The sequence below is a fragment of the Trifolium pratense genome, linkage group LG7 (assembly GCF_020283565.1).
Source record: "Trifolium pratense cultivar HEN17-A07 linkage group LG7, ARS_RC_1.1, whole genome shotgun sequence".
Classification (NCBI taxonomy): domain Eukaryota; kingdom Viridiplantae; phylum Streptophyta; class Magnoliopsida; order Fabales; family Fabaceae; genus Trifolium; species Trifolium pratense.
In genome coordinates this window covers 7671173-7697504 of record NC_060065.1, presented here as the reverse complement: position 1 = coordinate 7697504, position 26332 = coordinate 7671173, and the positions used below count along the sequence as shown (strand labels likewise).

General features: G+C 34.8%; 5 protein-coding genes and 1 long non-coding RNA gene across 7 annotated transcripts; 3 read left to right on the top strand and 3 right to left on the bottom strand.

The window, feature by feature from the left end:
* The first annotated feature begins 54 nt into the window (after window positions 1-54).
* On the top strand, window positions 55-5634 carry LOC123894305 (3-oxo-Delta(4,5)-steroid 5-beta-reductase-like). The gene is made up of 2 exons (XM_045944268.1): window positions 55-316; window positions 4747-5634. Exons 1-2 carry the CDS (start codon window positions 260-262, stop codon window positions 5245-5247), a joined length of 558 nt encoding a protein of 185 aa, XP_045800224.1. The 5' UTR covers window positions 55-259; the 3' UTR covers window positions 5248-5634.
* Window positions 708-4754, bottom strand: LOC123894306. Its single transcript, XR_006803669.1, has 3 exons — window positions 4517-4754; window positions 1715-1782; window positions 708-1185 (listed from the first exon to the last, which is right to left on the bottom strand). It is a non-coding gene; the product is annotated as an uncharacterized LOC123894306 (long non-coding RNA).
* Window positions 5635-6795: 1161 nt separating the features above from the next.
* LOC123894301 (cytochrome b5) lies at window positions 6796-11673 on the top strand. Its single transcript, XM_045944264.1, has 6 exons — window positions 6796-6944; window positions 7023-7067; window positions 7785-7817; window positions 9144-9299; window positions 10676-10722; window positions 11184-11673. Exons 1-6 carry the CDS (start codon window positions 6905-6907, stop codon window positions 11526-11528), a joined length of 666 nt encoding a protein of 221 aa, XP_045800220.1. The 5' UTR covers window positions 6796-6904; the 3' UTR covers window positions 11529-11673.
* A 124-nt stretch (window positions 11674-11797) lies between these two features.
* Window positions 11798-14793, bottom strand: LOC123894300. Of its 2 annotated transcripts, none has more exons than XM_045944262.1 (5): window positions 14409-14793; window positions 14029-14143; window positions 13089-13703; window positions 12826-12979; window positions 11798-12204 (listed from the first exon to the last, which is right to left on the bottom strand). In XM_045944262.1, the coding sequence occupies exons 1-5, from the start codon at window positions 14483-14485 to the stop codon at window positions 12179-12181; spliced, it is 987 nt and encodes a 328-aa protein (XP_045800218.1). In that variant the 5' UTR covers window positions 14486-14793; the 3' UTR covers window positions 11798-12178. The 2 variants fall into 2 exon arrangements, with proteins under 2 accessions (XP_045800218.1, XP_045800219.1); XM_045944263.1 differs by having other exon boundaries at window positions 11802-12204; window positions 13089-13720; window positions 14409-14426.
* Window positions 14794-17714: 2921 nt separating this feature from the next.
* Window positions 17715-19700, top strand: LOC123894299 (protein arginine N-methyltransferase 2). The gene is made up of 3 exons (XM_045944261.1): window positions 17715-18071; window positions 18170-18565; window positions 19179-19700. The coding sequence occupies exons 1-3, from the start codon at window positions 17801-17803 to the stop codon at window positions 19487-19489; spliced, it is 978 nt and encodes a 325-aa protein (XP_045800217.1). The 5' UTR covers window positions 17715-17800; the 3' UTR covers window positions 19490-19700.
* A 501-nt stretch (window positions 19701-20201) lies between these two features.
* On the bottom strand, window positions 20202-23063 carry LOC123894298 (subtilisin-like protease SBT1.7). The gene has a single exon (XM_045944260.1). It carries the CDS (start codon window positions 22719-22721, stop codon window positions 20415-20417), a length of 2307 nt encoding a protein of 768 aa, XP_045800216.1. The 5' UTR covers window positions 22722-23063; the 3' UTR covers window positions 20202-20414.
* Window positions 23064-26332: the final 3269 nt, after the last annotated feature.

The following is a 26332-nucleotide window of genomic DNA, read 5'->3' as shown; positions in this document are numbered from 1 at the left end:
AATAGCCTTTAGTAGAGTTGAAGCATAAAGTATGGTTCTCATTTCTCTCCTAAAGAATAGAATCTTTTATAATATTGATTGTTTTTTTTTTAGTTTTTAGAATATAAGTGGCACAAGTTAAATCTTCAAATCTCCCTACATCATCCGCAGCCTTATATTCATGAGCTCTGTGCCATGACTTCATAGTGATAGGTTTAGCAGAAAGACAGCATTGCAGAAGCGCCAGATTGGCATATTCCATCAAAATGAGCTCCAAATCATGCATTCATCAACATATGCAATTTGCTTACCCCATGCATCAAAAGGTCCAAGTAAGGTATGAATATAAAACAATACATGTAACAATTATTGTTGAATGCTTATTGGCATGAAGTACCTCCAGAATTCTCCGATCAGATAAATAGCTCCAACGGCATTGTTGACAGCCCAGCGACCACTTAGCGGGCATAAACACACGATGATAAAAATAATAACTAAAAATTGGCCTCAGTTACAAGAAGATTATAAAAATTGGACATTAGTCTTAGCCGGCATAAACAATGTGTTTGAGGTGACATAGATATTCTATCATGCTTATTGTTAATTATCTGAAAGGGGTCGTCTACAATAAGAATCTTTGCCGTCTAAGTGCAGCATTGTGTTGGTCATTGTCTTGTGCGGCGTTGTGTTTGTTCATATTGAAAGATCAACGTCAGTCAATTACATATTCAAATCAATGATTTCGGCATCAACGTTGCAAATTCGAAAACATAGATATTCCGATCACTTTAATTTTAACTACTATTTCCAACTAGATTCAAATATAAAAATATATATTCCTTTTCATTACAAGTATTTGTGGATCCTTGAAAAGATGATAACTTTTCTGTTAGGTCAACCTACTTTCTTTTGTCTAACCTTCATTTGAACAGGATCATAGGCCTCATTTAGAGTCCAATGTCTTTAGTCCAATGTTTGGCGACTTGATTTTGGTTTTTAATCACCTTGTGGTGTCTTGTGCTTCGGTTCCTGCTATCCTGGTAGTTCTTGCTGTTGCTCCTTCTTCTCGGTTTTTCTCTGCTATGGTTGCTGCGTTTTTTCTATTGCTTGTGTGCTTTGGTTTGTTTGTTTCGTATCAACTCTATTTACAATTCAACTTGTTCAATGTCCTCGGTTTGTAGTACTCAATAAACAAATGCTCTCAGTCTGATTTCAATGGCGCAAAATCAAATTACAGAAGCTAAAAACAAGTGAATAAGATAAAGACCAGATGTTTCAACAATTGCTGCAATGGTAGTTCACCATATAAAAAATTCTTAAAACATGTTATAAAAAAATTAACAACAATAATGCAATAATAGCATCTTGATAGCAAATTTACTCTTTTGATTTCATATAGTATAAGCAAAGATTATTTTTTCATGTTCATTGAATAATTGATGTATTTAGTACATAATACTAAATACATCGATTATTCAATGAATCTAAAAAAAAAAATACTTATATATAAAACCGGAGGAAGTACATTGCAATCAAACACACTTCAAAGAAAGAAAAAAAATCAAAGTTAAGTCCTTTGAATGCAAGAAGAAGAGACAACTTGAAAGCCAAAAGAAAATATGAAAGAATTCATTCAAATTTGTCAAAAAAAAAAAGGTTTAAAAAAATCAACCACCATATTTTTTTTGGGGAGTTGATTGTATTAGTAAAGCATACGGCTTAGAAGACATCATACCACTTCGAGCTGTCTTCCACCACCGTGAGCCAGTCATTAGCAGTCTAAATCCCTTTACCTCAACTCAACTGTCACTTGAACAAATATTACACATTATGTTATTGATTTTTCACTGTGTTCAGCGTATTATTTATATGTTGGAATGAGGTAATTAGTTTGTGTATTTATGGGTAAATTATGATTTTTATATGCACTTTGCCAGCATAAAAGAAAATGAAGAAGCTAATAGCAAAAGTGAGAAAGAAAGTAGCCGAACATACTTCAATTAGCTTAGAGTCTTCAAAGGAGAATGAGACTACAGAACCCAATGGTGGAACAGAGAATAAGTATCCCACAATGGATGGGATATGGTATATCAATGTCGTTAGAAGGGGAGATCAATCTCAATCACCATTTCGATCTCAATCTGAGTCTCAAAGTGGAACACAGACGCTATTATGTGACTTAGATGAAAAGAAGCCTAAAAAGAAAAGCAAGACTTTTTTTCATCTAAGTCACATAATAGCGTCTGTGTTCCACTTTGAATTGAAATCGAAATTGAGATCGAGATTGATCTCCACTTCTAACCACATTGTTAAACCATATTTCGTCCATTGTGGAATACTTGGCATTGTCCGTTCCACCATTGGATTCCTTAGTCTCATTCTCCTTTGATAACTCTAACTAATTGGAGTATGTTTTGTCTTTGGACTTTCTTTCTCACTTTTGCTATCAGCTTCTTCATTCTCTTTTGAGATTTGTTATTTAGACATCAAAATTAAGACACAACATTAACATCTATTCTTTTTCCACTCACATGTAGGCAAATCGATGTATGCAAAAAAATTAAAATAAATAAAAAGGTATATTTATTATATATTTGTCAAATAAATATGTCAAAAATAACATTTTCCTTCTCTTTTATATGCTGGCAAGTGCATATAAAACTGAGTAATCATTTACCCATAAATAAACAATCTAACCTCATTCCCACATATAAATAATACGTTCAACACTAAAAAATCAAAACCAAAACACAATACTAATACTATACCAATTTCCTAAATATGAACATAATAAAATATACTAGTTATTTAGTATCTAAATATCAACAAAATCACCAATCATTCGTTAGTCCAGTGGTAATTGATGTTGGACTTGATATGGAGGACCACGATTCGATCTCCTACAACTGCGATTGGAAGGGGGCTAAAACCACTTTATGCCAGAACTAACCCATGAACTAGAGTAAGCGGTCCCGTGGACCCGACCAGATATTGGTGGTGAAAATAAGAAAATATCGGATCTGGATTTGGTGTTGTTCAAAAAGCACGCAGTTTCACGCTGTACTATATCCTGACCGTCCGATCACGATCAAACAGCTTAGATTAAATACAGTAAAAAGTAACCACTATAGATCTGATCCGTTGGATTGTGATCAGACGGTCAGGATGCAATACAGCGTGAAACTGCGTGCTTTTTGGACAGCACCAAATCCAGATCCAGAAAATATCAACAAAAACTAAAGCCCAGTCAATGTGAACAAGCATGGATAAAGATGAATTGCATTACCAAGATTAGAGAAACATATTAAATCTCAACAAAATCAGCATATACACAATATGAAATTAATCAAGAAAAGATTATTGATATTACAAACCCTAAAATGTAGATTTTGCAAAGAACACGGTGATATAGATGTTGAATAAGATGAGAATCGAGCGATGAACGAAAGTGGCGAATCGAGCGGCGAAGAACAGAAGTGGAAAATCAAACAATGATAAACGAAAGTGGCAAAGGGATTGTGATGATAGAGAATTGAGAGAAAGATTGTGATGAGAGAGAATAGAATATTGGACAAATGAATAAACAACCTCCGGTCATCTTTATAAGAAATAACATACTTTTTATTTTCATGAATAGTTGATGTATCTGGTCTATAATGAATGATTGATGTATCTGATCTATATTATAGACCAAATACATCAATTATTCAATGAATGTAAAAAGTAAATTATCTTCTTATAAAAATTACGGAAGTATTAGATGAAGAATGAATTTAATATTGGGTAATATTTAATTTTATGTGTTTAACTGGAAATGCCAACTAAGACTATTGATATTACAAACCCTAAAATGAAGATTCTGAAGAAGAAAATATATGTAGTGATATATAAATGTTGAATAAGATGAGAATCGAGCGTTGATGAACGGAAATGGCAGAGGGAAAGAAAGATTGTGATGAGAGAGAATAACAAGAAAGATAAACGAAAGTGGCAAATCAAACAATGATAAACGAAAGTGACAAAAGGATTGTGATGATAGAGAATTGAGAGAAAGATCGTGGTGAGAGAGAATAGAATATTGGACAAATGGAAAAATAAAGCGAGTTAAAAATAATTATTACATGAAAAATGAACTTAAAATTGGGTAATAAAAAATGTTTCAAAAGGCCATATATATATGTAGTACTCCCTCTGTCTCAAAAAGATTGTCTTTTAAGATTGTTTCACGCATATTAAAAAATGTAATGATGTTGTTAAAAGAAATAATATTTTTACTAAATTACCCATATAAATTATAGGTTTGTTTTCTTGGGAAAAATGCATATAGTAATTATTAGGGGTACAATTGGAAAGTATTACATTGAAAAGTGAGAATGACAATTATTTTAAGACAAAATTTTATTCTTAAAGTGACAATTATTTTGAGACGGACGGAGTAGTAGTGTATTAAGAAATATGGGGACCTTAACATCCAAACATATTTTTGATAGTACATGGACACACATATCGGAATCTTTAGGTTATTGCTTACTTTTACCATTACAACATGTAGCACCCTGCTCCAGCCATAGCAGACAAGTCAGTAGCTAGCCAAATGCGTATTGAGGTCCTGCTACGACCAGTATGTAGTGCTGTGCTAGTGCTGTGCTGTGCTGTTCCATGTTTTAATGTACTACTAAATTTGTAATAATATCTTAATGACTACTATGAAGGTTTGAGTTGGTCTGTTCACAGACCTCTTCTCATATTTGGATTCTCACCTTACAGTTTGATGAATATGTTGTTGGCACGCTTTGCGTTTACGCTGCAATATGCAAGCACGGGGGAGTTCCGTTGAGATTTCCCGGTACAAAGGGAGCTTGGGAGAATTATTATATGGCTTCTGATGCTGATTTGATTGCAGAGCAACATATTTGGGCGGCAGTGGATCCTTATGCGAATAATGAAGCGTTTAATTGTAGTAATGGTGATGTTTTTATGTGGAAGCGGTTATGGAAGGTTTTGGCGGAACAGTTTGGGATTGAGGAGTATGGATATGAGGAGGGTTCGAGTTTGAAGTTGGCTGAGTTGATGAAAGATAAGGGTCCTGTTTGGGATGAGATTGTGAATGTGAATGAGCTTCAACCTACTAAGCTTGAAGAAGTTGGTGAATGGTGGATTGCAGATGCTAGTTTTGGATTGGAAAACATTGTAGATAGCATGAATAAGGCTAAAGAACATGGTTTTTTGGGTTCAGAAATAGTAAGAATTCTCTCATTGGATAGATAAGACCACTCATTGGATAGATAAGACCAGAGCTTACAAGATTGTTCCGTGAAGGTGAACACTTCGGTACACATATGTGGATATGTACTGGTACACGTTTAGGTGGATGATTGTAATTGGTTCACAAATAGTATTGAAAAGTTAATAAATACTATTTGTAAACCAATTACAATCATCCACCTTAGTAAATACATGGGTACATATCCACATATTACTAAGAATTCACCTAATAGTAATATCTATGTTGTGCCTCTGCTTTATGTTTTTGTTTTAAGTAAAATAAAACTCGAGCTGCTCAGTGATTTATCACGAGCCTGTGTGTCTTGTTTATTTGATTGATGTACTACTACTCTACTATTGTTTGTTTTACTTGTGTTTCAGTAAATGTATTTGTTGCCTAAGTGAATTTTCTCTAAGGGGAAATACGCAACTAACAGAATGAAGATAAAAGCAGTGGGAAAAGTTGAGTTTGAGATTGAATACTAGTCAAGAAAACAAGTACTAAATTGAGTAAAAACATAAAATAAGTACTACAACTAAATTGAGTGAGATTGAACTGTCAAGTACAACCACAGTTAACAGTTTGGAGTATGTCTGTATGTGGAACATAAATTTTGTTCTAAACTTATGTGGTACATAAATAGAGTAAAAACAAAAAATAAGTACTAAATTTTGTCCTGCCAATTTTTTTTTTTTACAAGATTATAATTTCAACATAAATTCAATCCGTCGTTGCTCGTTAAAAAATGAACAAACCTTAACAATCAATTAAACAATATTGGAAGATGGTTGTTGTGGACTGATACAAGTGTTGAGCTCACTATACTAATCTGAACACCCTTTGTCTGCCGAGCCTCAAGGCTACCATATTGTAAGCCTCCGCAATATTCAATGGCTCAGGAGTACACATTCATGAATGTCTTCTTGTAACAGTCACACTTCAATGCTCCCACGACTCTATCACTCTCTCTATAAAAGATGTTCTCCAATATCAAAAGGTATGCAATTCCTATCCTTAAATCTAACACTCTTTGCAATATGAGCGTCATAATGCTTAGAACTTACGAGTGTCCCACCACCTACTTCAACCTTAACGGTTCATTGCTCGATATCCGACTAATTCTTCTTATCACTCTGACCAATGGTGATTTCTAACTTATTTAAAGAGTTATCAATCTATATAACATGCTCAATCACTTAGCACTCGGATCAACTCTATACATTTGTAGTGAAGGACATAATTAAAATACATTTATCTTTTTAGAACCACAATTATTATGAAGTTTTATTTACAAATTTAAAACATTGCTCTTGAGTCGATCCGACCAATTGACTCTTGAGTCTGAAGTCACAAACGATTCGACTTTCAATCCAGTTGTTAAAACATTGCTTTAAAGAACTCATATTTGGTCTTACTATTTTACTTTTACCACACATATTAATATTTTATTACCTCACATATTAACATTGTTTTACCCTTTTACTTTTATAAAAAATAAAATAACAATTCCTTAGGAGTGGACTTGGGTCCGGTAAGAGTTTCCGGGTCGAAAAGGCCATTCACCCACCCAGTTTCCACCGTACTGAAAGTGAACCGCTTACCTTACTCTGTCTCTCTCTCTCTCTCTCTCTCTCTCTGTTAGCAAATAGAAAGAACGAAATGGTTATCACAAACTTCAACGGAGCCGGCATCGGATTTGGTACGTCAATTTGGTTAATCTCAACATTCATTCATTCATTCACTCCAAAACCTAAATCATTCACACTTCTCTTTGCAGGTTTCGGCGTTGGTTGCGGTTTCGGTGTAGGATGGGGTTTCGGAGGTCTGTTACTCCATGCATTCACACTTCTCAATTTCATTTCTAAATTCTTTTCTTCTATTCTAATGTCAATTGTATGTCGCTTTAGACAAATTCGTTATGCTTATTATATAACTGATTTTATATTGGTAGTATTTCCATAATTATTGAATCTGGAAATTGGTGGAATAGAGTAAAATATTGGTCAATAGTATAACTGATGCTGTTTGTTAATCTTCATCCTTAGTTTGAATCTCATATAAGAAACTCTAATGGGGATAGATGCTGTTACTATTTCTTACTTTGATCGAAATCATTACTTTGCATTTGATTTGCCAAAATCACGGTTGCATCATGATCTTGTTGAAGCACCAAACTGTTGTAGCTTTTGCAAAATCACGATGGCTTGCCATTATGATTTCCGGGGAGAATATTTTACTATGTGTTTTTGTTCTTACCTGCATTATTTCCTTCTTGAGTATCAAAAACCAAGAAAAGACCATTTCTCTTGTTCTTTGACTTGCTCAATTTACATGTAGCAAATTCAATGCTGAATTCCGCACTATGATTTCCCGCGAGAAATGATACAAAATTGAACTATCTTAATGAAAAAGTTGTGTATTTAGTAGTGACATCTTTCAGTTTTTGCTTCTGTATTCTTAAGGAGTATTTTTGTCCCCACCCCACTTATACCTTTACAAATAACTAGTCTGATCTTTTATCTTTTTATCTGGTGCACAGGTATGCCATTGAACTTCTTGGGTCTTGGTGCAGGTATAATACACATGAAACTTGCTTGCTTGCTTCATATTTTTTTAAAATAGTTTTCTGTATTTAAATTCTATGGCATGCTATGTGATGTCGGTAGTGATTTTCTTCCAAAATCATTATCATGAAGGTTTATTTTATTTTTGGTAGCAAAGAGGGCCTAATCCTATCACAAAGGTTAATTTGTAGGACTCTACATCAAACAATGTCCATGGTTGATCGCCATAATAGCTGGTCCACAAAAAACCATATTTCCGGACCGTTGGATTAAATGAGGTCACAGATTTTATTATGGATCCACCTCGCCAAATTGTCTTTCTTTCTCCTCTATCCCACTCTCTACCGCCTCTTCCCCTCCCCATTCAGTCGCCAGAAAGTATCTGTCCTCTGCCTCAAACCGTAACCCCTGAAACAAACGAGTAACAAAACAACCTCTTTTCTGTGATGAACTCACTTCACTAATTCACTTCCACCTTAACTTTCCCAAAACCTCTCTTCCACTTCATCACCAACCTCATTATCCTCACTCACTCGCACATACTAATTAACAAATTAATTTTTTAATAAATATTTCCATAAAATAGAGTTGTGTATAACCCCACCACACGTGTTATCTGAGTCCAATGTGGTTCTCGATATAGGGTCCCAAATAGGTGTTTACCGCTGATACATTGTCGTTTCTCGACTTGAGTTCCGACGCTTGTTCTCCGGTATTTCTCTCCAATGTACTTCAACATCCCGCGAAGATCGTTTCGCTGATTTTGAAGGTGGGTGGAGGTTCATGTTCCGTAACATTCCTCACAACTTCAACAGAACCGTTAGGCTCCACTGTGAGAGAACCCCGTCTGGGTTTCCTTCGCTGCACAGTAATGACGGGGTAATGGTATGGTAATGCCATAACGGTAACTGTGAGGGCGACAGTAACTGGATTGGAGAAATTAAGAAATGGGAACGGTACTGAATGGTTGGTTGCATAATAGCCAACTTCCCATTTGACTTCCAGCATGATGGACAGATTTCCATTATTACCAGAATGTTTGTAGAGGCTCCATTATTATAGCGGTCCACCATAGACATTTCTCTACATCAAATGTAGTTGTTTTATGACTTTGTAGTGACTTGATTGCTAAAGTTTATCCTGCTGGCTTAGTTAGTTTAATTTAATATTAATGTCCATTGGACATAGAATTAGTAATTTATGGGATAAGGTTGGCTTTAATTCCCCTAGGTCTCCCCCCCACCCTAACCACAAAACGACTATTATTTGCAAGGTTCAAAGTATTGTGCATTTGAGCTTTCATAAATAAATATATTAAATTTATTATTTTGAAGGTGGAGGCTGTGGCGTTGGAGTAGGTCTTGGTTGGGGTTTTGGCACTGCTTATGGTAGCAGGTATCGGTTGTCGAGGATCTCATTTCAAGGAGTGGAATTTGATAATAAGGAGAAAAGTGATAACAAGGAATTGTCACAACCCAGCTCAGAAGTAAGAGGTTCACAATAGCATCTGTATCAGTGCACCTTCAGCTTAATGTAGATTACTGCCTATTACCAGTCGTCCATGTGCAGAGTTGCGTGGCCCTATGGACACAAATAACTTGAAGCCTGTGGAGATTTAAAAATTGTGTCCATAACTTTGCAGTTTCATTATAGTTGCATTTACTATAATTGTATCATTTAGTAGCAGTTTATGAAAGGAATGGTATGTAATTATTTATATCTTTGAACCTTTTGTCATATCTGGTTTATGTCACTGCTATTTTGTGGGCTTCAATAAAAATAAGTATACTCCCTCCGATTTTGAATAGTAATGAGCGTACTTATAAGTTATAAGTATTTGATTTAACTAAGTTGATTATTAAAAAATACACGATCAAACCATTTGTACTTACTTCAACAAAGGAAGTGGCCTCTTCAATAGGAAAACTTTTTTATTTTTTGCCTGCATGGGTAAAAAAGGTTATACACTAATATAATGGTTTACAGGTAATATAATGCATCAGATAGAGACAATTATGCATATACAATTTATTTTTTTTGTGAAAAAAGAGGTGCTAGGCCCGAAAAAGAAATGATTACAAGTGAATTAATCTAGGGGTCGCGATCCCCATAACATCCGCTAGAAAAAAATGCCTAATGTTGATAGGACACGTATCAAAAAAGACACAACCATTTGCCATGTTGCTTCCAATGTTTGCTAATGCATCTGCGCATTGATTTGCTTCACGGTACGAATGCTTTACTACAACTTCCCAATCTAAGTCGATCCGACGAATCTTTTCTACTAAGGATCTCCCACTCGTGCTTCCACCACCTTTTGAAGTAATGACAATTTGTTATCATACAATTTAATTTCTTTGGCTGACCTATTAAATAACATCAAAACACCAAGTCTTTTTTCATTAGTTATCATACGATTTGATTTCTTTGGCTGACCTATTCTTTTATATGCCCAAGCCAAGTATAGTTCCTATAACATAGTTAATAAAAAATTATTTTCAAAGACTCATAGTATAACTTTTTTTTATAAGGAGAAGAAAGAGCCACATAAGTGACATATATAACTCAACTTGTGCAATGTATAGCCAAAGAATGGTGGTTGATAACCTAAAGATTGTTTGATCTTCCTATCCAATAGAATGGTGGTTGATAACCTAAAGAGGAAGTAATTAAAAACGTGATACAAGCACTAACATAATGCATCACATCATATCTACCACCATTCCTATAAAGTCGTGTGAGTTACCAATACATTGTTTAAATTTTCAAACCATACTAACATTATTATTATTATTATTGCTCCTCAAAGTTCAAATCTCATTTACAACCATGGAAAATCAAAAGGTTTTCACCCTCTCACAAATCTGTCAACACAAGTCCAACAAAAACTGTTGGCTTGTAATCAACGGCAGAGTAAGTAAATTAATCCTTTCACTACTAGAAAAAAATACAGTTCTAGCGACTTCCAGTAACGCTGTTAAGCCATCAGAAAACCAACATTTCCAGTGGCCTTTCGAGAGTCACATGATGTATGGTAACTAATTAGTCTAACTAACTAATGTGACCAATACATACGGTTATTCTATAGTTGGAAATAATTTCTGGCGCATTTCCCATCAAACCCTTTTGAGGGCTCTGGTCGCCGGAACATAGGACATGACCACTACGAGGGTCATGGCCCCTAAAACCTTCCCAAATTCCTCTTCTAATATTTTCGGCTGTATGTTCTGCCGAAAATTCCTAAGGCTTAGTGTCTACGGCATATAGTCACAGGAAAGGAGCAACATTTTTGTAGTATTATTTAAGTATCTCATTAATTTCATACACGCCTTCTAAAAGGGACATGAAAATTACTTAAAAATTTAAATTTGTAGGTGTTGGACGTGACAAAATTCTTGGAGGAACATCCAGGAGGAGGAGAAGTAATTGTAGAGGTTGCAGGGAAAGATGCTACAAAGGAGTTTGATGCTATTGGACATAGTAAAGCAGCTCAAAATTTAGTCCTAAAATACCAAATTGGTGTACTTGAAGGTGCCAAGGTTGAAAAGGTTGATGATATGGATGATGAATCCAATAGCAAAGAAATGAGTGCTTTTGTTATCAAAGATGATACTAGTTCCAAAACTGCAACATTTTTAGAGTTGTTTGTGCCAATTGTTTTTGCTTGTATCTATTTTGGTTACAGCATCATCACCAAAGCAGACACCATTGGTTCCTAAATCAAGGGGGGGTGTCTAGACCTTAGTCTGTGTTTGGAAGTGTTTGAAATTAAATAAATCAACTCAGCTATTTGTTTTTTGGGGGATGGAATATTCGATTATTTGTGTCATTGCTTTTAGAGTTATTTGTGTCTTATTTTAGTTATTCGTCGATCATCTGTACACAAACACCTGCAAAGGATGGAATTTTAACAACTCTAATTTGAACCCTATCAATATTTGGAAAAGGCGAGACAGTTATACTTATATACTTACTTTGTAGTATGTACAAAGAATAAACAAAGAATAAACTTTGTTATATTATATACAAATCTCACATCAAAGAAAACATAGTATACATTACAACAGTTAGTAGGTTGATCCACTATAGTATATTATACAATTCATGAGAACATGAAGAGAAAATACATACAATAAAGGACCCCAAAAGAAGAGAGACTAAAGAAGTGGGACATCAATGGGTCAAACAAGGCTTTCCGTGTGATATACTGACACTTGAGTATGCTAGCGAGAACCATAAAAAACCTCTCTCGCTGGCTTAAGCGGCAGTGTAGATAATACAAACTTCTATTGGAAGATTCTTGACTGTTTGTATGTCCTTATTTGGTGCCAACCAAAAACCGATATATGATGTATCTGCATCTTTCTATCTACATTGTGCAAAATGCAATCAAAACTGCACATAAATCAAAATTGTTAGCCAAAGTATACTATCTGAAGAAAGGAATATAGCTGAACTGATGCATCCATATTCATATCAGCAACAATAGAATAGAGCAATTGGAATGATATAGCTTTTATGTCGTCCGTCGAATAGTGAGGCGTATGGCCAAAACTTCAAATATTACCAAGTATAGACCAAGGCATAAGAAGGCTTACAAACACACCTTTTGGGAGGTCGAAACACTCAACTATACAATTCCATGGGACAACTTTAAAAGTTCCCCCAAAACAAACTACATATTGTTAATTCGCAGTTTTAAAACTTTAACATAACCCCGTGTCAGTAACAGCAACAAGATCATTAACTCAAAAAGTATGAAAAAATAAAAATCCAAGAAATAGCTTTCATCAGCAAAGGATTGGATAAAAGGGGGAAACAAGAAAGATTTTACAACAGGATGTAAATGGAGATCATTATCAACATTGGCATACATATTGTCGGGAAAATAAAGGAAGAAGGTGATATTCCACCAATTCCAAAGTTGTAGTACAAGGGAAATGACTAAAAATTTGAGAACATGCAAGTGCATACATTTTTGTGGACAACCAACACACAAAATGATCCCGAGCTTACCAATGAAGCAAAGAATAATGACAATCCATACTGTTACTTGAACGGGCCGGTTGTATTGCATTTTGTATTGAGATCTTTGAACTTGTCTTAGGAAAGCCCCATACCACCCGTGGAGTGGCTTACCATAGCATTCATCAGTGCAAGCATTGATGGCCTTTTGTGAGTGAAAAAATAAAGTATTAATCAATTTGGCAAATAAATTAAATAAGCATATACTTGAGAAAATCTCTGATAACAGATAAAAAAGAAGATTAAGAACACACCTCATTGAATTCAGTTGACGGTAGTAGTGGATTATCAGTTTCTTGATGATGATTCATTGCTTTAAGCTTCTTATAACCATTCTTAGGCCACTTAAACTTAGAGATGGATTCCACGGAACTAAAAAACCCAGAGAGGCTTGCTACTTTATGCATAGGAGCCTTATGCACAGGACCAGAAGAGTCATTAGAGGAAGTTGATTGTTGCATGTTATCCGAAACAGCAATTTTCCAAGAACCAGTATCAACATTAGCACTAGCCACCCTACGATGTCCTTGTTGTTTCTCCTCCACTGCTTCTCTAAATGAATCTATATCACTTAATTGTTGATTTTCACTACCTCTATCGATACATTTAAGGGAGGGTTTGCCACCATCCGGAGGCAACGGCATCCCTGAAAGAAACGATGCAAGCTCATTTCGCTCTCCTTCATCCAGCGACACCCAAGGCATGGACACCTTGCTACCCAAAGGAACAGATTCTTGCAGTTGTAACAAATGCCCCACTTTTGAAATCTTGCCATCAATAGCAACAATGAAATCTTGGTGTCTATTTCTAGCATCATCGCCCGACCTTTTGCTATAACTTGACCTGACTGCACGTTGAAATTCCTCTAACTGCATTGCCAACCCAACTTCAACAACACGGTCATTATTTATTTTTAGTGGATGGAATTTCACTTTTTAAGGTGAATAAGTGGGAGTACCGAGGTTTCAACCTCGGCCCTGCATATTACATGTAATGTCCCTACCAACTGAGCTATGCTCACGGGACACACAGCCATTATTATTGTCAGAATGCTCTTTTGGGTCATGACCGACGCACGAGCTAAACATATATTGAGTAAATGTTATTCTGTGCGCGGGCCATGACCTAAGACAGAATCCTGACAAAATATTCATATATGCATCCAATTTGTGAATTGTAGGAAAAATGAATTACCTGCCATTTAGCGGTGTCAAGGGCAGTATGAAGATCTCTTAGAAGTTCATCTGGGTTCCAAGGGCTAGAGTCATCTTTGATTGCATGAATCCATGTCCTATATATATATTCTACCCTTCAAACACACAAATCATAGCAAAATCAATAACAATAAAAACATCAAAAAACATCAAGTTTGAAAATCATAGAATGAAATTGAAAATGAACAAAAGGGTTTGAATTGGAATATGTTTGCAACGTAATGGAATAAATTAGAAAGGTTATAATGCATGCATGCATCTGTGTTGGAAGATTATTAAAAAAGAAACAAATTTAAAAATAAAAAAAATGGAAAGAGAAAGAGCGAAAAAGAAAAAGTAATTGGAAGGAAGAAAGAATACCTGTCTGCAGATTCCTGAACTTCTTCAGCGGCGTTAAAGAAAGGATCTTTTTCCCATCGATCAAAACTCGACGCCATCAAATCAAATTATCAAAACAAAGGAATTGGTATACAATTTTTGTAATTTTTTTACAAAAGAATTTTTATAATTTTCTTTTTACAGAAGAGTTTTTGTAAATTATTAAGAATAGTAAAATATTTCATGATTAAAATAATCAATTTTTTTTGTCACAACAAATATATTCAGTTTTGAAATAGAGGAAGTTAAAAAAAATATAATTTTTATTTATTAACCCTCTAGTGGTTCCTCGATAAAGAAATCGGTAATTTAGAGTTCGATCAGTAAGTAAGGGTCTATGTAGTGCGTCCGCCCTCTTCTTAGTCAACAAGCAGCAGTTTTGACATCTACCGAAAAAGATAGAATTCACTTGAGAGTTGAGATAACCACGCATCTGCTAAGCATTGTGGAATGGCCAAGAGCGGACCTTTTTGGAAATATAATCCAAGTGGAGAGTGGAGTTACGGGAATAGCCGTCTAATGGAAACTTCAGCCAAATTTAAAAAAATTCACACAATTTTTTTTATTTTCTTTTGATAAAATAAATTTAAAATGAGGGGCTGAAACTAAACATTTATAAATATATTTATATCGATATTAATTTGTACCAAAAAGAAAAATAATATTAATAGAATTTGAACATCATATTTCTTAGATGTTCGAACTTAATTTCAAAATAAGATTTTTGAAGTACAAAAACAAAATTAAAAGAACTAATAATATTTATTGAAACTAGTAGGCCAGGTACCGCACTTGCCTGTGTTTAACTTATGCAAAAAAAAAAAAATGACTTATGTTATAGTCAGTTTGTTAATAAAAGATTTTTGTTGCTAAAAAAAATGTAAAAAGATTTTTGTTGCTACTAAAAAAATCAAGGATATTGTTGGTATTATAAAAAGTCTACACAAAAACTCATGTATTCTCTTTGTATATAGTATAAAATACATATAGATAATAAGTAACATTAATAAAAGGTGATTTTAAACCCACTTGGGTTGATGCATTGGTATTGGCTTGGGACCTGGGAGTGTGCTCCTCTTGAGGTTTGAGGTTCGATTCTCTCTGGCGCCAATTTGGGTGGGCTAATTTAGCTTCTTAAAAAAAAATAAAAGGTGATTTTGGTTATGAATATTTACTGATATTTTATATATTTTTTTGGTTTACGATGAATTAAGTAGGATCGAATTTAAGATTTTTTTTTTGACGGAAAAAAGCTTATCTCATTTCAATAATAATAATATTGTAAATACAAGATGGTATAGTGATAAAATTATGGAAACTAGCTAAGGATGTAGCCGCCCCGGCAAGCCTATGAGCAACTTCATTTGCTTGTCTCCTAATGAACTTAACATCAGAGTTCACAAGATTAGAAGCTAGAATATTTCTACAATCCATTAAAATAGCACCAAGATCAGAGAGATAGGTTCTTTTACTGTGAAGGCTGTCGACTATCTTTTTGCAGTCCATTTCAAAATCAGTGTTATATAGCTGCATTCCTTCTACCCACTTGAGTGCATACAGCAAGCCTATGGCTTCACCAATCTCCACGTCGACTATAGGTTCTATCCACTCTGTTCTCGCAGCCACAAACCTACCATGATCATCCCTTAAACACATACCAATTCCCACCTTGTTGCGGTCTAGCGAAAAGGACGCATCTACATTACACTTGTATCTTCCATGTCTTGGCTTGGTCCAGACCGTTTGTTGAGGACTCGGCTGAGTTATATGGGCTGATTGACGGATCTGTTGTGCACTTCGCCAGGACGTGATTAAATGTTTAGCACGTTCAACCACAGTTTGGTCAGAATCAGTGACATCTTCCCACACTTTGTTATTCCTGCGCTTCCATATACTCCACACTAATACACAAAACAATTCTTGCTGGTCTTTATTCAACCGGTGCAAAATTGAGAACAAATTTTCTGCAATATTGTTATTAGCACCCAGACCTGTACTGATATGAGCCCACAAACCTGCTTGCTGCCAGCACTGAATGCTTCTTGTACATGAGAACAATACATGCGTACTATCTTCGTCTCCATCGTTACAGACAACACAATGCATTGGACATTGTACTCCACGACTATTAAGCTTCTTGCGTGTTGGTAAAACATCCCGACCAATGCGCCAAATAAGGTTCTTCACTTTTGGAGGAATTTTGGCATGCCAGATGTTATTCCATTGACCTGCAACACCATGTCTGTCTTGATAACCTGCATCATTAACACATTGTTTGTAAGCACTGCGAACAGAATAAAACCCGTCTTGTTCCAACTTCCATACTAGCTTGTCATCACGAACAGAAGCATAAAGAGGAGTCTGCATAATCCGTCTTAGAGTAATATTGTCAAAAATACCACGGATCTTATCAAAATCCCATGTTTTAGAGTTGATCAACATGAGATCCTTTACTTTTGTAATATCACCAAACCGTTGCATGTCATAAGGTGTAGTGAGTGGCATGCCTTCCTTGAGCCATTGTTGCTCCCATATATTTATATGCTCGCCGGTGCCAATAATCGAATTTAAGATATTATGCATATTATTCAAATTTTTTATTAAACCAAATTTAGTGGCTTAAAATTTTATATTAACCAAGTAGCCCACAAATTAGCTCAGGCAGCTCGTTTATATGTTAGTCACCAAGTTTTTTATTATTGTCCACCTTGTATCGAGACTTTTATAAGGAATGAAATGCATTAAGCTTATTTCCGTAAAAAATAAATAAATTATATTTGTATAAAGAGATTTTATTTTTTTGAAATAAAATCATTTATTAAAAATTAATTATTTCTTTTTACAATTTTCTCAAAACAAATACTAGTATTTTTAAAATAAAACAAGAAAAAATAAATGCTTAAATGCAGTTTTACCCCTTATTTTGAATAAATCGGAATTTTATCCCCTATTTCACTAAAACGGTAATTAATCTCTCTCTGTAACTCCAAATTTAGTGGAGTTTGATGTTGTGGAAAGTTAACTCGACTATAGTCATTTTAGTACCAGTTTGGTGAATTACTGATCAAAATTGAGTTACCAAAATTGAGGTATCAATTTGCTATTGTCCCTCAACTTCAAAGCTTCACGCAAAACTCAATTTTGATCAATAATTCACCAAACTGGTACCAAAGTGATCGTGATCGAGTTATCTTTCCACTGAATCAAACTTCACTAAATCTAAAGTTAGATAGAGAGATTAATTACCGTTTTAGTGAAATAAAAAAATAAAATTCCTATTTATTCAAAATAGAGGGTAAAACTCAAAAAACAAAAGGGTAGTGAAGTGAAGAAATGCTGAGCTTTTGGAGCTAGAACTTAGAAGTGTCGCAAAGATGAAGGAAGAAGAGTTATGCGAGGCGGCGATTAAAGGTGACACGGAGAAGGTAACAGCTCTTATCGACTCTGGCGCCGACGTTACCCATTTCGACGCCGATGGTTTCACTCCTCTTATGCACGCCGCAAAACACAACCATGCACCCATCCTCGACATCCTTCTCACCGCCGGTGCCCCTTGGAACGCTCTTTCTCCCTCCAACCTCTCCGCCGGTGATTTCGCAATGCAAGAAGGTCACCAAGAAGCCTACGAGCTTCTCCTCAATGCCGGTACCAAACTCAAACCACTCTTAATTTCTAATTAATTAACAAACTCTGCTAAATTTGAAATTTCATTGTGTCATTTGTTTTGTATTTTGATTTTTTAGGGATTCGATCTGAATTAATATTGGGAACAATTGCTAGAAAGGAAAAGAAAAATCTTGATTCTGGTTATGATTATTTGGAAGATAGGGTTAGTTTTAGTGAAGATAAAATTATGGATGCTGATAGTAAAGCTGTGATGATGGCATGGGAGAAGCCATTGATGGAAGCTCATGCTAAAGCTGTTTGTTTAGGAGGTGGTCATGTGCTTAATATTGGATTTGGAATGGGTCTTGTTGATACTGCTATACAGCAATATTCACCTGTTAAACATACCATTGTTGAGGCTCATCCTGAGGTTTATGAACGAATGATTCGAACTGGTTGGGGCCAGAAGGAAAATGTTAAGATCGTTTTTGGTCGTTGGCAAGATGTTCTGTCTCAGCTTGAAACATATGATGGTAATTGATAACTAATTCTTGTGTTCATATAAACTTCAATGTTTAGTTTAATTTAAGCACTAAAATTGATTGATTGGGTTGTCTTTTTAAGTGCGTGTTTGGAAGAGGTTTTGATAAGTATAATTTCGAATAGAACTGATTTTGTAAAGGACAAAACATAAGTTTTTTTCTTATGTGTTTTTAGTGATGTTCTTAACTTAAAATACAGTTTTTGTGGTTATGTAATAACAAATTTTGCAAAAAATAATGGATTTTAGAGAAACCAAATACATGTATTTTATTTTTCACTCGTGGTCGATAGGAAGTTAAATCAATTCTGATACAATCCACCATCAAACCAAAAACACTTGCTTGATGTTAAAAAATCTGGTAACTCTTAGTCACACACTACTATGAGCTTTTACTTTGCAAAGATATGTATTTGGAAATTTGTGAAAGTTGTAGCTGTTTCCCAGATGCTTTCCAGTAATGTAAGTTTTGCTTTTGTGAAAAGCATAGGAAGGATTTTTGTTTGTTCTGTTTGGTTGGTTGGTTGTGAACTCACGATGCCTGGTAACTTTAGTAGGATTGTGCCTCTAAATTCTGTGATGTGTTTTGAATTTTTTTTTTTCAGGGATATTCTTCGACACCTATGGGGAGTACTATGAAGACCTGAGAGAGTTCCACCAACATCTCCCAGTTTTGTTGAAGCCAGGTGGAATATACTCTTTCTTCAATGGCCTTTGTGGTAGTAATGCATTTTTCCATGTTGTGTACTGCCACTTAGTATCTCTTGAGCTTGAGAATTTAGGGTATTCCACACAATTAATTCCATTGCCTGTTAAGGATTGTTTGGGGGAACAAGTTTGGGAAGGTGTTAAACACAGATACTGGCAGCTTGATACATACTACCTTCCTGTTTGTCAGTCTGCAGAAGACTCTTAATGATGTTTAGTTTTGAAAGTAGGGTTTTATTTTGATTATGTTTTCAGAAAGTCTCTCAATGATGTTTAGTTTGGATGTAGGGTCTGATTTGATCACTTTTTCAGAAAGATATTAACACATGATGTATTGTTGCTTGTGTAACGTATGGCTTTGTAAGAGAACAGTTAGTGTCATATTTTGAAATCTTGAGCTTTATTTCAAAATTTCATTACATTGGGTGTACTTGAATTTAGAAGTTATGAGCTTATATCATTATAAAAATAAATAAAAAATAAAATTATGAGCTTATAGCCAACACTAGCTTATATAATTATAACCATTTTTTATAAAATATAAAAATAAAGAGTACATTACACTTGATATTGAAGGACTTCATTTTAAAAGACTAGCATGAGCAAAAAACTAAGATTTTCACATCTACAAGGTGTCTCTCTTTCAAAGGAGTAAAATTATTTTTCTCATTTTTCCTTTGTTAAGCTTTTAAAAAGTTTGGGGGACAATATAGCCATAAGCCAATTGTGGGTTCATATCCAAATGCATCATCCTATTAAATCACTTGAGCGAATGAATTGTTCTTAGAATTGTTACATTTTAAAAAATTCAGATGTAGTTGCTCACATGGTATTTAGGATTCTGATTGAAAGACGGATCCTTTTTTCTTGTTTATCGGTGATTTTGATTGTTTGGAAGGGAAAAAAGTAACTTACATTTCTTTTATAATTGAAAGACAGATCCTTTTTTTTCCTGTTTTTTCTGTATAAAATTATTCTTTACATGGAATCACAGCAAAGAGGCACATATTCAGCTTTATTATAGGCTTCTTTGCTGGACCAAAAACAGACTAAAGAAGAGAAATACAATTATTTTCGTACTTTGATAATATTCGCAGAAGGTAATTCACAGTAAGGGTCTTGAAATATCACTGTCAAGTCCAGCTGAAAGCAATAGGACTGGTGACCTTATGTTTCCCATCCGACCATTCCAGATGAGCAAAGCTGGTTGTACCAGAAGACATTGAAGTAGAGGTGAATGTAACAGTGTAGCTCTTCTTCTCATTCAGTGCCTTGAAACTAAGTATTTGTGGTTCAACTGTAATCTTAACCGAAGGAGACTGTGATGACACTGAAACTTTATATGTTGCAGGGGTCCCTACGTTAGTTAAAATCCTCTTGTATTGAACAGTGGTTGATTTGTGAGAACCACCCCTTGCGCCCAATGCTGTGTCAAAAGGAACTGAAAAAGATGGGTAATTGAGATCTTCCACCCTGTATTTAATCTTTTTGTCACAGGTAAACTCTTTTCTTGCAACAAGCTTTATTTGAAAAGAAGTGTAGTTCAAGGCACAGAGGAAGCTCAAGTAGTCATCCGCGGTAGTGTCATACACAAGACCAGGATCAAGAGCGGCTACTGGATCCACGTGCCCAGCACCATAATCAAACGGTGTGGCAGGTATCCCAGTAGCGACATCTGTTATTGCTTGCCCATTTTTGTAGGCTCTGTAAGATGTGGTCATGAGGGCAGACCTTATAATTGCAGGACTCCATTCTGGATGAGCTCCTTTAAGAAGAGCCGCTAAGCCACTTACATGGGGGCATGACATGGATGTGCCAGAGATGATGTTGAAGCTCACATGCCTTGTGTCATCAGACAAGCCAGTTGGCCCAACTTTCCCACTCCATCCAGCTAGAATGTTGACTCCTGGAGCTATGAGGTCTGGTTTGAGTATTTTTGGCGTGAGTATATTTGGTCCTCTAGAGCTGAAAGCTGCCACCACCGGGGATGGTTGAACCCCTAATTGGGTACCGCCAAATGCAATTTTAGCGGTTGGTTTGAGAGCAGAAGAAACATACTTCTTTACTTCATTACTTGCTTTCTCCCCCAAAGCTGCTGCAGGGAGGAGATATGAGTCAGCAACTAGCTCTTCCCCATAATCTTCTTTGTTTGCTAAAATCATCCCAATTCCTCCTGCACGCTTGACCACCAAACTCTTTTCGGCTCTAGGATTTCCTCCTCTGTCACATATCACTATTTTTCCTGAAACTTTACTAGGATTCAAACTATCTGTGGTGCACAGGCCATCGGTCGAATCCTGGCCGACATTAGCAGCATAAACAAGCGGCAGTGGAGAATCAGGTGGCAATTTTCCATTGTAAAGAGACACGCCGTTGTATCTCTTCCCATTTCCAAGGGTGATATAGGCAGGGAAATCACGGTCTATAGTTCCAGCACCCACAGTGGTTATCCATGGCGCAACATTAGCCAAAGTTGCTCGACTAGGTCCACCATTTCCTGCTGACATGGATACCAGTATTCCATGTTCCATGGCTGCAAAAGTTCCCATTGCAACAGTGTCCCTGTAGTAGTCCATTAAACCTCCACCAATAGACATAGAGAGGATGTTGACACCGTCTTCGATGGCCTTATCGATTGCAGCAGCTATGTCTGTTGTGAAGCACCCACCAAGCCAACACACTTTGTAAGCGGCCACTCGAGCTTGTGTGGCCATGCCTTTTGCTGTCCCAGAAGCAAAACCAAAGAGGCTTGCCCCTGCAACTGCAGAACCTGCTGCTGTAGTTGAGGTGTGACTTCCATGCCCATCATCATCCCTAGGTGACTTTGATTCTGTCTTTTCATCAATGGGTCCAAAAGCTGCCTCATAGCCTTTAGCAAAAAACCTTGCACCAACAAGTTTTTTGTTACAGTTTGATGAGTTAAAGTTTTTACCTGTCTCACACTCCCCTTTCCAGCTACTGGGTACTGGTCCAAGTCCAGTGTCGTCGAAGCTTTTTAGTTCAGGCCATACACCAGTGTCAATTACTCCAACAACCACCTCACTTTGTTTCCCATAGGACCCTAGAAGAGTTTTTGTTTTCTCCAATCCAAGGAACTCAGGTGTTCGAGTTGTGTGAAGCTCATATCTTACTTCAGGGATAACCGAGAGAATTCCCGGTTGCTTTGTGAGTAAGTCTGCTTCTTGAGTAGTTAGCCTTGTGGAGAAGCCATGAGCTACATGTTTGTAGGCATACAGCATCTCTGCAGTTTCTGATACTAATTTTAGTGATGAATCATACCATTGGAGATGATCATCGAAACTTGCTGGCATGTTGAACTTGTCCATGTGAATTATGTATGTTCTTTTAGGATTCTGTGTTTTCTTTTCTGCTATAGTGTATCTGCTAGAGAAAACTAGCAGCAAAGCCATCTGAAGACACTTGAAAATCAGCATATTCATCTTTTAGCTCCAGTGTGAGTTGTAGTTTGGCTTATTTTGAATTTGCTTTAGAATTGCAGGGATACCACACTATTTATTATTGATTTGGAACTATTGAGTCTGCAGAGATTGGTTGATTCTTTTTATTGCCAATACATATTTCAATTGGGAACACAAAATAGTGATGTGACTGTTGCTATAAAATAATAAAAAGTGTTGTGGCCAATACACATTTTCTTTCAGTGTTTATAGTATCAATAAATGGTACCTCATTAAGAGAAAAAGTGTTTATTTCTTAACTTATTTGGTTAATGGAGTACTTTATAGGCATTCTTTTTCATCTGCTTAATGATTTTCCTCCAAATTTCTAAATAGTGGGGCATATCTTCTAATTAGTTTTATAACAGATGAGCAAATTTAGTGTGTTAGTGACATTGAGTTGGAGACCACATAGTTCCAAATCATCATAGTTTATATTAAAAGATAATGTACACAGAGATACGGTGGATTTTCCATATCTCTTCTATGGAATTCCTCTTGTTCACTGGCAAACTTTACATGTCAAACACTCATTGTTCACTAGTCTAATTACAAATAGTATATTAAAAAATAATTGAAAAGTTGATTAAAGATTTGTTCACTAGTCTTGTTTTTTCTGTACAAAATTATCAATGTCTTAGAGCTATAATTTGTTTATGCTGTCATAGTATTTAAGAATTTCTCAATAAAAAAGTTATTCTAGCTCCTTGAGTGTTCACATGATAATTCAGGTTTGCCAATAAAAGTGAGAAACTAAGTTCACATTACTTTCATTACAAGTTACTTTATCAAAACTGAATACATACATATAAGTACATATAGGATATATACTACTATTAAAATTGTAGACTTTATTATATTTTTGGTTACTGTGGTGTCATCAATTTACGATTTTGGTTCAGTAGTTTCAATTGCTCAAGTCTCTGTACTTTTTCAATCAACCAAGTTTGGTTTGGATTGTAATATTCTATTCAATTGCTATTAGAAATGTTAATCTAAGCCTCAACTAGTGAATTTGTCAAGAACATCAATTATAACTATATGTTGTGTTGAACATGATTGTGAGCAATTTCGATAGTTGACTTATCATCTTAAAATAAGTAGATAGGTCCTTCTTATTAAATCTTCGGATCATTTAGCACGGCGAGAGAGTTCGAAATTGACGATCTTGTCTTAAGGCGCAGTCAAAAAGACTCCGTACAATGAAAGTACTTGGCTCCCAATTAAGAAGGACCGTACAGGATCAACGCCAAACAGAGAATTAGAGATTAGACTGTGAAATTTCTTTTTTAAATTTCTTTTTGAAAAAAATTATAAATTTGATAAAGATATTTTATCACTAAACTGAAATTTTTTATCATTTTTTGTAATTAATAATGCATGTCATATGTCAAAAATCTGATCAAATTTAATTAAGACCCAATTTACTTGATTGAAAAAAGTATAAAGAGTTGATTTAAGCAATTGAAACAAGATAGGCCAAAACCACAAAACAGTAACAGTGCATGGGTCAAAACTATATTTTATTTTTAAAAATAAAATTACAAACTTGATCAATAAATTTTTTCAAAACAACAGTTGAATTGATATATTTTGATATAAAAAATTTATTCAATAGAATAATTCTAACAAACACATGGAGTAAATGAAAGAGTAAGAGAATCCACCAAATAATTAGTATATGATAGTCATAGTACTATACAATAATTATCTTTATAAACTGTACAACAAACAATCATGTAGTAAAGTAATACAGTGCTCCAATCATTTACTTTTTTTAGCCATACTCCAATCATGTTGTTACTTTTGAAAAACAGAACTTTTTATTAGTCATTTTCAGTTCAGCTGCCATATTATTAGTGGTCTATTAGACAAAGAAAAATTTGTTGAAGTAAGTCCGGTCCTTATTATAAAAAAAAATACTTTTAAAATTTATAAAATATTTGATATGTTTAGTGTATAAAATAGACCAAATGAATTAAGTATAAACATTTTGACTATAGGATTTTTACTGTTAATTAGTGGAGAATTAGTGGTCTGGCATTGTTGAAATTGCATACTCTTCCTTTGTCTAATTTAATGTAATGCTAATTAACTAAACATGGTATTTCACCCAACTATCAACAAACCCTGTCAACCACTAGTAATGGTCCACCATAATTTATAGTGCAAGAACCACTAAGCTTTGCAGCACCCTTGGTTAAAAGATTTAGACAAAATTACACTACAGGTCCTTTATCTTATTTTAAAATGTTTAATTTATTTAACTTTTAAAAGAATATTTTACAACTATATTTCATAATCGTTTAGTTGTTACTTTCACAATTCTCAACTCCTCTCTTTAATTATTACATTTTTCTTAAATTACATAATATGATACACAGAAACTAGTTTATTTGATGTGAGAAAATGAATATATTTTAAAATCACGATCAACAAATACCATTGTATGCTATAAAATTGTCTGCTATAAAGTTGATTGTGACAGTGCATTTTCTTGTTTATGTCATGTAATTATAACATTTGACCTCAATTGACACCCTTTGATATCATGGGTCGCCATAACACTAATCTTTGTGACAAAAACAATTAGATGTTTTCTCCTCCCACCTCCCGTGAATCTTTTATACTCTCCAATATTCCAATTTTGCCTTTACAGAAAACTTCGGTTCGTAGAAACCGAATTTTTACTAGTGCAAATTCAGAGTAAATTTCGGTTTTTAGAAACCGAAATTTGTTTTCAAGGCAAAAAAAACTTCGGTTTCTACGAACCGAAGTTTTTTAAAGGGCAAAATTGAAAATTCAGGGGGATAAAAGATTCACGGGGATGGGAAGAGAAAACATCAAACAATTATGAGTGAAAATAAGTTGTACAAGAATTTAATTTGTATACATTAATAGGAGTTCAGGTTCCCTCCATTTATTATCTCTCCATTTAGAGAGAGATAGACACAAGAAAAAATTAGTGGAGTCCACAAATTAGTGGGACCCACTTTTAATGGGTCCCACTAATTCTTAATGTGTCTATCTCTCTCCAAATGGAGAATAAATGGAGGGATAATAAATGGAGAGAACCCAAACTCCATTAATAGTATATAACTTTTTTACACATGCATTCAATAAAATTACATATAGATGTTTGTGAAGAGTGATATTTTAAAAACAAATCTATAAAACTGATACTATAATATAATTTGATTGAATACATGGATAAATAAAAAATTATATTGCTCGTGAATAGAAATTAATCTCAATAGTACAATTATTGAACCATCATTTCTTCCAAATCATAATAGCTATACGAATATATTTCCATACATCCAATAGAAATTGGATCAGTCTCAATCATGGATTCATGATGGATATATTGCATTGTTGCTTGCTACTAATCGACATTTTTCAATCATGTACTATCAAATAACTAAGCTAAGTGTAGTCCATAGTGGCAGTGACAATACTCCTAATAGATAAATGTAGATGATAGTGTTCCAAAATATGGATTTAATTTGTATATATTGTGAGGTAAACCGTAATTATATATTACACAAACATATAATATTTTATTTTTGATACGACCTATTTAAGAATGAATG

Coding starts and splice junctions, on each gene's coding strand:
- LOC123894305 (XM_045944268.1), top strand. CDS start 260: ATGCATTCATCAACATATGCAATTTGCTTACCCCATGCATCAAAAGGT. Junction 317..4,746: donor CATCAAAAGGTCCAAGTAAG/GTATGAATATAA, acceptor CTCACCTTACAG/TTTGATGAATATGTTGTTGG.
- LOC123894301 (XM_045944264.1), top strand. CDS start 6,905: ATGGTTATCACAAACTTCAACGGAGCCGGCATCGGATTTG. Junction 7,068..7,784: donor TGTAGGATGGGGTTTCGGAG/GTCTGTTACTCC, acceptor TCTGGTGCACAG/GTATGCCATTGAACTTCTTG. Junction 10,723..11,183: donor GGCTTGTAATCAACGGCAGA/GTAAGTAAATTA, acceptor TTAAATTTGTAG/GTGTTGGACGTGACAAAATT.
- LOC123894300 (XM_045944262.1), bottom strand. CDS start 14,485: ATGGCGTCGAGTTTTGATCGATGGGAAAAAGATCCTTTCTTTAACGCC. Junction 14,144..14,408: donor GTTCAGGAATCTGCAGACAG/GTATTCTTTCTT, acceptor GTGTGTTTGAAG/GGTAGAATATATATATAGGA. Junction 12,205..12,825: donor CATTATTCTTTGCTTCATTG/GTAAGCTCGGGA, acceptor ATTTATGTGCAG/TTTTGATTGCATTTTGCACA.
- LOC123894299 (XM_045944261.1), top strand. CDS start 17,801: ATGAAGGAAGAAGAGTTATGCGAGGCGGCGATTAAAGGTGACACGGAG. Junction 18,072..18,169: donor CGAGCTTCTCCTCAATGCCG/GTACCAAACTCA, acceptor TTGATTTTTTAG/GGATTCGATCTGAATTAATA. Junction 18,566..19,178: donor TCAGCTTGAAACATATGATG/GTAATTGATAAC, acceptor TTTTTTTTTCAG/GGATATTCTTCGACACCTAT.
- LOC123894298 (XM_045944260.1), bottom strand. CDS start 22,721: ATGAATATGCTGATTTTCAAGTGTCTTCAGATGGCTTTGCTGCTAGTT.